Source organism: Oratosquilla oratoria, chromosome 9, assembly GCF_046742065.1.
Source record: "Oratosquilla oratoria isolate Oo_2021 chromosome 9, ASM4674206v1, whole genome shotgun sequence".
NCBI classification, from domain to species: Eukaryota; Metazoa; Arthropoda; class Malacostraca; order Stomatopoda; family Squillidae; genus Oratosquilla; species Oratosquilla oratoria.
In genome coordinates this window covers 2,248,191-2,258,817 of record NC_134785.1, presented here as the reverse complement: position 1 = coordinate 2,258,817, position 10,627 = coordinate 2,248,191, and the positions used below count along the sequence as shown (strand labels likewise).

Genomic DNA, 10,627 nt, shown 5'->3' with positions numbered 1-10,627 from the left:
GACCCACAGACCCCACTACCAGCTATTAGAGTAATATAAAAAGTGTTCTAGAAATGTTAATAGAACAGATATGAGTTCAAGCTGGTCCCATCGTGAGGATTACTAAATACTTGATCCCTACCTTTGTTTTACTGCCATCTTGCTCATTATATAGCTTTATTGAGAGCAATGTATTTACCTATTTGTAACATAAAGGCATGAGGTGGAATGGGTGGGGGATGGGGGGAGAGGGAGTATGCATGAGAAATAATTTGATGCAGCCCAAAGGGATTTCTCCCTGTCTTCTCCTTTTCTGCATGAGGGGACAGAGAGGGCGGGTCGCCAATTTAATGAAGCGGCCTTGCTGTGGATGTGCTGTGTCTTGTGACACTGCTTATGACCCAGGGCAGTGGGTGAGATGCAGGGATGACTTGTAATCCAGGAGGTGCCAAGATAAAAGGGAGGGAAGAGGGTGGAGGGGAGTAGAGTATGATAGGGATGGAATGGGTAGGAGTGGTTTTTATGCCTTTGTATTTTTGGCTACCTCCCTTATGAGGGGGACAAAAGCCTTTGGTATATGTATGTATGTGTGTAACATTAAGGATTAGAGGGATGCAAGTACCAATGAAGGGTACCTACGAGTGGTGGTCCTAGAAGATGGATGGCAGAAAATCATATCTTTGGTGCCCATTTTCAAAACCCGTCAACCTGTTCCCTCCATCTAGAACCATCTAGAGGTGAAGTCTGAGGGGCCTGGTGCTCAGTCTCAGGACTGAGCCCAATATTTTTCTCATTCTACTTCATATTTTCTCCTCCTTTTTACATAAGAAGAACTGACAAATGATGGGTGCCCCCCCCCCTGCTCCTGCTACTTTGATATTGCCTTCAAAAGGAATTTGAGAAAACTTGTCTTTGTCAGGCAGCCATAAAGGATATAACAGGGACATGTTCCATCTAGTGGAAAAGTTTGCAAACTAGAGCATACAAGGGTGGTGTCAATAACAATTTCTCCAGATAGCAAACATTTATCCATACTGAAATTGGCCTTGGCTGAATTAGCTTGTTATATCAGACTTGTACTGTGTTTTATTAACTTTTAGTTTTTCTATACACCTTTTAGTTTTTTCTTTTGTTATATTTACCATAATAAGTTCACCCTAGACTTTTCACAGGTTTCTGTTTGGAGTTCACTTTGAGGTGTTTCGTTTGCGAATACTGAGCTAAAAGAGTTGTTAAAAATATCACATATTCCTTCATTTGAATATTCAAATTGACCATCAACAGATAATAGTAGGCCAATGTGATTTCAAGTAACTTTTTTATCTCTAATGTAACTATAGAATTCTATGGGATTCTTTTTGGATGTTTCAGTGATATTCATTTTGTATTGTTTTTGTTTTTTACTGTCTTTTTTTGAAATCTGTATTATTATATAAATTTATTACCAATGGGCTTTTCCTTCTATATAAGGAATGTGGCTGAATCAAAGTGCACACCCACCAAACACCTATTCATTACTCATTTACTGCCCTTACCATCCTGGCAACTTATGGATGAAGGCAATGCAGTAAGACACAGCACCTTCACATCAGGGTCTGACAGCCAGATCTGGTGTACTCCCACTTCATTATATGGTGATTCTCTTTCTTAACAAAAAAAAAATAGATAAATAAAATAAAATAAAATAAATAACATCCCTTTGGTCCTCATTATTTTTTCATCCATTTAACCACTCTCCATTCACTCCTGTCTTTTGGACTCCCTCTTCCTTGCTTGAGAGACATTCCCCTTGCAGCCAGTGCCCTCATCACTCCATCCATCTACTTTATTCTTGGTCTTCCTCTTAATTTCATATCATCTGTTTTTTAGTTATGATAGTCATTAAAATGAGACTGGACACCATGAGTACAGTATATCTGTTTTCATGTATATTACCTTTAGATAAATACAATTAGGTTAATACCTGGGGGCAACCTGAATAAAATCTGTAAAAAGTAAAACTTAGAAAATATGGTTCAATTCCTGGGCCCTGCAATAATGTCTGTCCTAAGTTGCACATATGCAGGCTAACTGGATTTTACCCTGCCTGCATGCAAGTAATTCCCATCTGTATACTATCAGTACTATTGATGTGGCCAAAACATTAAATCTAACCTTCCATATTCCTAGGAGCTCTGAACATAATCTTCAAAATACGGAGATAGTAAGTGGTACATCATACAAAGAAGAGAAACATGTAGATGAAATATATACACTTACGAGTGGTGGATCACTCCATGAAGGGAATGATCAAGCCAACAACATTGGTGGGTCCAACTAGCATCAGAATCTAATTAAGCAATCAAGTTTTTCAATAGACACATAAGAACTCATTAACCCACAGGAAAGCTAAGATATATAAAATCACTAATAATGTGGATGATAATGCCTTAAATGATAAAACAAAATATAAAACTGTACTAATATAATATTTTACATTATCACACATTGTATAATGTATCTTAGTTTATTACATGGTCATACAAGGCATTCTAGTTGAAATATATTTAGAAGGAAAACTATAAGGAGGTAATACCCCCTTACAGTAAAAATAACCCCCTAGAAAAGATAATAAATAAACAAATAAAATAAAATACTGACTATGAGCCTAGGCAAGACTTGGTACTTGAAACAAAAATTAATGTGACTTCCCAGTACATGGATAAGATGAAAAAAATCAGAGACTTTAATACACCCTTCTGGGGTATTGGGTTTATGTTATTGGGGGGTTAAAAGCTGTTCAGTAGTATGCAACTGATACTTTAAAGTCTATATGGGACACCCCTATGGAGCAGAGCCACACAATAATTTCTGTGATAGAGGAAATCTCTATTCATAGAGAAATTATGCTACTTTATTATACTGCAATTGTCCCTCCAATATGCTGTCCCCCATTCTTAATATTGTCCTGTACCACTTCTCTGAATATTCATTTCCTTTTTTGCTGAACCCTGTAGTAGGGGAGAAAGAATACTGCCACTGAATGTTCCTACTTCAGTTGTAAAAGGTGACAAAAATGGAATGGGGATAGGACTAGGCATCCTACTCTCTGTAGCCCTAAAGGGGACATTCCTAAAAAAAAAAAAAAAAAGCATAAGAGGATCTGGGAGGAATTTTCCAACCAGAACCCTAAGGTTTGGGTCTTTTAATGTGCATGGATATGGTACAGATGAGAGTAAAAGGGAAGAGATAGGCAGTATGTTTATGAAAAGAAAGATGGATGTGTTGGCATTAAGGGAAATTAAGTTGAAAGGAGGGGTGAGTTTGAGTTTGGGAGTGTAGTTGGGAAGGTGTCAGGAGTGAAAAGAGGACAAGGGAAAGAAGTGTTGGCTATACTAGTAAGTGAAAAGATAGGTAAGTGCATGGTGGAGTGGAAGGAGGTTTCTTCAAGGTTAATGTGGATAAAGGTGAAACTGGGAAGGGAGATGTGGGTCTTTGTAAGTGCATATGAGCCTGGTAGTGAGACAAGTGTAGAGGAAAGGGAGACTTTTTGGATAGATTTAAATGAGTGTATAGAGGAATTAGGGAGAAATGTCAATGTAGTGGTATTGGGATATATCACTGCTAGGGTAGGAGACAAACAAATAGATGGAGTGGTTGGGAAGTGTGGAGTTCCATAAAAAGAATTATAGTGGGGAGATGATGGTGATGTTTAGGAAGAAAGTCAAGCTTAAGTACACATGGGAAAGGAGAGTGGATGGGAGGATGTACATGTTCTAAGAGGAGAGAGTGGGGAAATGTCAGATAATTTTTTGGTGGAAGGTAAGTTGAGAGTGGAACAAGTAAGAAAAGGACAGAAGGTAGGGAGGTGCTCAAAGTAAACTGCTTAAATGAGAAAGAAAAGAGGGATTACAAGAAGCTGAGAGAAGAGTGAAGGATAGAGTAGAACTAGGAGTGGAGGAGAAATGGAGATGTTTCAAGGAGGGAGTCACAAGGTGTGCAAAGATGGTGTGTGGAACAAGGAGGACAGGAGGAAATAGAAGGAAAAGTAGTGAGTGGTGGGATGATGAAACAAAGAAAATTATAGAAGAGAAGAAACGAGCATTCACAGGTTGGTCACAAATTAGGATGAGAGAATATGAGAGGTAAAAAGAAAAGAAAAAAGAAGTAAAGCATAAAATAAAGGAGGCAAAGAGGAGAGCAGATGTAAAATGGGGTAACAGTATGGCAAACATTTTTGAAAGTGATAAAAAGATGATTTGGAAGGAAATTAAGAGAGGAAAGGGAGTCAAATCAAATAGAGAAGAAAAGGTAAAAGGTGCAGATTGAGAGATTTTATATATATATATATGTATATATATATATAATTAAAAGTGATGGCTAATTGTGCATTTAATATATTTTTAATGTATTTTTCATGTGTCTTACTATGGACTTATGCAGTAATGTGCACAGACATTGCAAGGGGCAGGTGCTTTGGGCTGGAAACTGGGCACTTCACTCTTTTGTATTATTCATATTTGGCAACCATCCGGTAGGGTGCAACACCATTTTCCACATTATAATTTTTGAATGGAAAGAAAATGGAAAAAACCAGTGAGAATTTTTTTTTCATTCATTTTTATATATTTTTGTTAAGGGCACAGGGCAAAAGGGCAGGTGCTCGGGCACCCCCAGCAACCCCCCCCCCCTCTGCATAGGCCTGGACTTATGTTCCTTTGAAAGGAGGTTTATGGCTTAACTGTAGGTGGTCGTGTTTGCTATATCGCGATTTCGAGTTCAAGACCCTTCTTCAGTAACTTTTAGGAATATCTTATCTGGTCAGGATAAGAATGATTTCGGTGTTTTATTTAATTATGTTACTTTATATACTTAACTGAATAGAATCACCAGTGACGGTATAGTCAATGAAATAATTCCGACAGTCGTCCCCGGATTCGGACCGAGGCTCGCGAGAACACGAAGCCGTCGCTCTACCAACTTAGCTATCGGATATCTAAAATTCTTCAACCTGGGAATTAATCTACTCCCGAATAATTGAATCGACTGCTAACTGCAGTCCGTACTTAGTTTTTACGAAGAATTAGCATCACTCGTAGCTTTGTGGTTAAAAGCTGGTACGTTTCCTTTGTGGACTTTCGTCGTTGTCATACCTTCGTGTTCTCGCGAGCCTCGGTTCGAATCCGGAGACGACTGTCGGAATTATTTGATTATATACTTAAGTTTCTATACTTGCTCTTCACTAGGGGAAATTACCGGCCACCTGGGAGAGGTTACCTGGTAATTCAGGCAGTGATGAAATGTCACGTGCTAGGCGAAGCCTCCGATTTCGTGTTGTGACAAAATGTCGTATGCTTGAGCTTGTGTCGTTTTTGTCTTGAGCTTGAATTTGTGGGGTTATGCCTCATGCTTGGGTTTGTGGCGATTTGTCTCATGCTTGGGAGGGTCCTAAAATCACCTGCTTGTATATTTAGATTTGGGCTCAACTCTTTCATGTATAATGCTTCTAAGATCGGGAGGCGTCTATCATCTGTATATTTCCAAAATATTAGTGTTTTCTTCTTGGATGTTCGTTGTTAATGTTGTGCCGTGGACTTCTCTTAAATTGTTTTTAGGGGCTCCTGATGCCAGGTGGTGTGAAAGGCGACGAGATAGCCTCATTGAAGTCATAAACATCCTTTCAAAGGAACTTAAGTCCATTTAAGAAAATAATAAATGCACAATTAGCCATCACTTTCAATGATGTATAAGAGAAAATCTGCCCACATATATATATATATATATATATATATATATATATATATATATATATATATATATATATATATAGAGAGAGAGAGAGAGAGAGAGAGAGAGAGAGAGCAGGTACTAACGAGGCTGGTTTTCGATGCACGACGGGAATGACCAAGGAAATGTTCCTGGAAACGTTAAAATTCTTCGTCTGTCGTGACCCTATGACAATAGATTTGAATTTAGCGGATATACTGTAATTCACATGTATAGCACGTGTGAATGTGTACGTGCTTTGGCGATGAACGTAAACAGATTCTTGAATGAACGAATTCAATTAGACAAGGATTGTGTCTATTTTTATATGTATATCAAGCACATTAATAATGTTAAAAATTGATGTTAATATTCAATCAATATGATCACAAAAATTTAAACATATTCGTTAATGTTTATATAAATTTATATATTACATTGTTCTGGCGAGATTTGGCAACTGCCGCGTCCCTTCACCAAACAAACAATTCCTCAGTCTTCACTCGTGTACTGTGGGAGTAGGAATGGAAGAACTATCGTGGTGGCAGATCTTGTAATTTCAAGATGAAGTGCGCTTTTAGACTACTTGTACTCATAGTAGCAGCATTTTCCCTTTTAATTTTAATAAAATTAACCGAAGACGTTCGTTGGACTTTCGGATTTTTGGCACAGAACAGAGAATCTAGTGACAGTTGGGATATTAGCCCACTAACCAAAGTAAATAACATACACACAAATCTGTTTAACATTCCTTCAAATAATGCTTCCAAGAGCGTTGTATTCGACAAACATAAAGTGAAGGACAAGAAAGACTTCGAGAGCCGTGGATTGGTGAATCACGATGCGGGAAGGCCCCAGGATGTCACGCATGGGTAAGGTTCCCAGGTCCAGGACATAGCAAAGTCTTACCAGAAGTCTGGAGGCTTCATTCACTTTCATGTTATACATTAACTATGTGGACTTATGACTACAACTATATTTTACTGCATGTTATGCAATATTTAGCATTTTGTACTTGTATAATATGATAATTATTAAGAAATAAGTTGTAAGATAATAAGGATTGTCAGCAGGGTCCTCACATGGGGGGGCATGAGGGTGAATATGTCCTGGGGTGGCGTATTTAGAGGGAGCGGCAATTCTAATCTAGACATGCCACCCACAAGGCTAACCAAATAATTATAATAAAAAAAATGATGTCAAAGGAGCCCTGAATATTTTACCGCAATTTAGAATTTTGCGTTAGAATCAACAGAATGTGAAATATTTTTCCCTTATTCTTATCCTCTTTGCAATAGGGACATTTAATAACATTATTAAAAATCTGCCTAATTATTTCACAAGCCAATAGCTATAATAGGCAATAAGGAATGGTGGAGATGGGAACTGGTGATGGGGGGAAGGGGGGATTGTCACCGAGAACTTTGCCCCGGGGCTGCACTTAGGCATGTAAGGGCTCAGATTGTTAGCAAGCTATAAACAAAATTATTTGCATATGGAGAATTTTATATGTATGGGAATTTGTATATATATATTTTTTTAACCGTTTGAATGTTACATTGTACACAGAAGGTAGCCTGTGTAAATTGAAAAGAAACAAAACAGTCTGTTGCCCCAGCTCTCTTGCAAGAAACTCATGGCTCCAAGTTCTGTCCATTAATAAAAAAATTCAAGAGTTTGTGCAGCTGTTTGTGGTGACTTTAATTCCTAAGCAATGGGATGAAGTTTCCCTATACTGAAGAGTTGGTAACAATGAAGTTAGCTGTAGGTTGAGATAAGCTGTTGAATGATATTTTCCTTCGGTGACAGTGAAGAGGCATAGGATTAATTTATTATAAAAGATGCCTCATCTCTATAGTCCCAACATCCATCTATCCCTTGAATTGTATTGGCAGAAAGGAAGGAACATCTGTCCGATATAACAAAATCAACATATTTGCCATAACAATCAACCTGGTCATCTCGAGCCTCAGACTGCTGGGCCATCGCATGGCAGTCTATCATCCTGATGGACCTCGGATTGAGGCTTGCACTGGCTCAGTTGATTGTTTACTTTACTTTTGTGTGTTTATTCTCGACTCCCGCTCTGTCTTTCCGACACTCTGGGAGTCACACTTTATATCATCATTCTGGTAATTTATTACACTTTATAAAACTCCAATTTGCATGTCTTAAATGTAACAATTAGGGCAGCAAACAATTTGTTCCATGATATTTATCATAATTGAGTATGTATCAAATTTAAGAAAGAATGAAGATGGTTTTTCATGTGCCATTTCTGCAGTGTGAGGGCTCAGAAATTTATTCCGAGTCTTTGAGTTTTGCCTCCAAAATCTGTTGAATGTGGGTCTGAAATTGAGGGCTGAGTGCACTTATCATTAGAATTTTTTCTTGATAAATTCAAACTCTGGCTCATGAATAGCTAATTACTCAGAGAAGTTGTTCCAATGATTCATGATTCTTCCATCAGAAAATTTTTGCCCTCCCTCTGGTTATGTACTGGGTGCCAGGGTTTAGTTGGCTTTAGACTGTGTCCCTTTATGTTTAGTTGGTTGTGTGTTGGTGCAAGTTGTAGAAAACTCATTGAATCAGTTGTAGAATTTCCCCCACACACTGATTGGTAAAGGTCTGAAGTGCTCTGCCATCACTCAGGTCATGATATTATTATTTATTTTATTTTTTTCTAATACTCAGTTTATGGTGGTGATAGTAACCTAACCAAACCATTAATGCTCCCAAACTGTAAATTGAGTTATAAAAAAGTGTTACCATAGCCTGAGTGATGTTGCAGAGTGACAGTGGAGCATTTTGGGCCTTTATCAATCAGTGTGTGTGTGTGGGGGGGGGGATTCTACAATTAATTCAATGTATTTCTTAAATTGCATCAGTAATTTTGATTATCGTGTACATCTGGATTATGTTGTCCCATTAAGTTGTCCTCTAATGTGATGAATTCAAGATTGGCCAACCTTTCCCATGTAATCACGTTCAGATAGCTCAGGGACCAATTTAGTGACTATATTGTACTTATTCAGGATAATTGTTTTGTGGGGGTTTCACGTCCTTTAGACATATTTACCTAGTTGTATCTTACGGGAAGGGGAGCAACGCTCATGGTGTCCTGCCTTTGTATCTCACAGTGTCTAGTTTGCTCTTAAATTCGTGTATGGTTTTTGCACACACTATTGTTTCTTCCAGTTTGTTCTAAGTGTCCACCACTCTGTGTGGAAAACTGTTCTTCTTCAGATCTCTTCTATATGAAATTATGGCCGTGTGATGGTGGCATAATCAGAAGCTTGCACGTCTTGCATTTGCTTAGTTGTGGATCCCACATGCCTTCCTGATTCCCAGCAACAACTATTACCTGTCCTCAATAGTCGCACAAAGGGCTGAGGTGTTGGCTTTGGCCACAGGTACTCACCATGGTCTTGGATCATGCATTGTACCCATGATCAACAGCTATTTCCCTCTGAGAAGAGAGCTCAGAGCTTGTATATGACTGATCTAAGGGTAATGCTGTGACCTTACATACATACATGTCCCTAACTCCCCACCCACGAGAGTTGGAGTAACGATTCGCAGTACAGTGATACTGAAATTATTTTAGCCTTGGGCGGGATTCAAACCTGGAACGCCATAGTGGCAGCTGGGAACTATACCAGCTGTGCCAACTGCACCAGCTCTTGGCATAGGCTTGGAAAAAAAAGTCCTCCCCCCATTTCAAGTATTGGAAGGCAGGGGTCTCACCCTGCTGGTGTTGTAAACTAAATGTTTGTAAACACAAACAAATGATGAGCTAATAAGAACTGATTGGAAGGTGTACCATATTAAAAAAAAAAAAAAAGCCAGCAGGGAAAAGTTAAGGAACATTTTTAGACAGTAAAATACCAAGATGGGATTCCAACATTCACTTCAATGTACGACACTGATGTTGATGCAAGTAATCACCTCAACAGTTCCACAAATTTATGCATCTCATGCTGAAAAATGTCAAATTTCAAGGTGAGAACAAGTTTGAGTAGTCTTATGGTCATGGCCCCTAGTAGTATACTCATCATAAGGCACAGAAATAATACATCTGGAGAGATAGAAGAAATACCATGGAAAATCTTCCAATGAGCTATTTCATGTTGTCTAGTTGGCTAACCCTTGACAAATACAAGTCGAGCACTACCTTTGGAAGTACAGTAATCTATGTCCTCTGACCCATGTATTTCTTTAGTCCATCTCCTTTGAACAGACTGTGCTGAGCTTGTAACAGATAGAGGAACTATCAAAGTTGCATTGCAAATCACAGTGGATTTTGAGATGCAAATCTCATAGAACAGTCTCTTGTTTGATACATAGTCATTACAGCAATACCCTGATTATCCAAAGGCACTTGGTATCAAAGACAAAGATGCCTGTTCAAGTCATCACTCAATGTCCATGTCTTGCACCCATACAAAACAAGAAGCACAAGTGAGGTGAAGATTATAGTCCTTCATAAGTATTGACAATGCCTATACATGTAACACTGATTGAACAAGTCCATAACACCATGGGCAATGCCAGTTCTTTAAAGGATTTCCTGGCAGGATTTACCACTTGTCATGTATTTACCTAGTTGTGTTTTTTGTGGGAAGAGAGCTATGCTCATGATGACCCGCTTTTGTATCTTCCAGCATCCAGTTTGATCTTAAATTCTTGTATAGTTTTTGCATTCACTGTTTCCTAACTCATGCTACACTGCCAAAGAGTGTGAAACTTTCCAAGACCTGAGTGTCATCTAATATTCAGTAACCCCTCAAAATACCTAGACCTTGGTCTTGATCCAGGAAATGTGGAATATAAGCTCACTGTGTAGTGACCTACAACCTAGATCTCCAATGACTTTGCAAGAAGTGCAACAGCACCAACAAAG

At 38.5% G+C, this 10,627-nt stretch overlaps 1 protein-coding gene across 1 annotated transcript in view; it reads left to right on the top strand.

Annotated features, from left to right (window-relative positions):
• Positions 1-6,232: 6,232 nt before the first annotated feature.
• The window catches only part of LOC143028132 (glucoside xylosyltransferase 1-like), a 64,229-nt gene continuing 59,834 nt past the window's right edge, over positions 6,233-10,627 (top strand). The window contains exon 1 of the mRNA XM_076189770.1: positions 6,233-6,596. Within this exon, the coding sequence (XP_076045885.1) occupies positions 6,289-6,596 (308 nt within the window). The 5' untranslated portion in view covers positions 6,233-6,288. The remainder of the gene's footprint in view (positions 6,597-10,627) is intronic.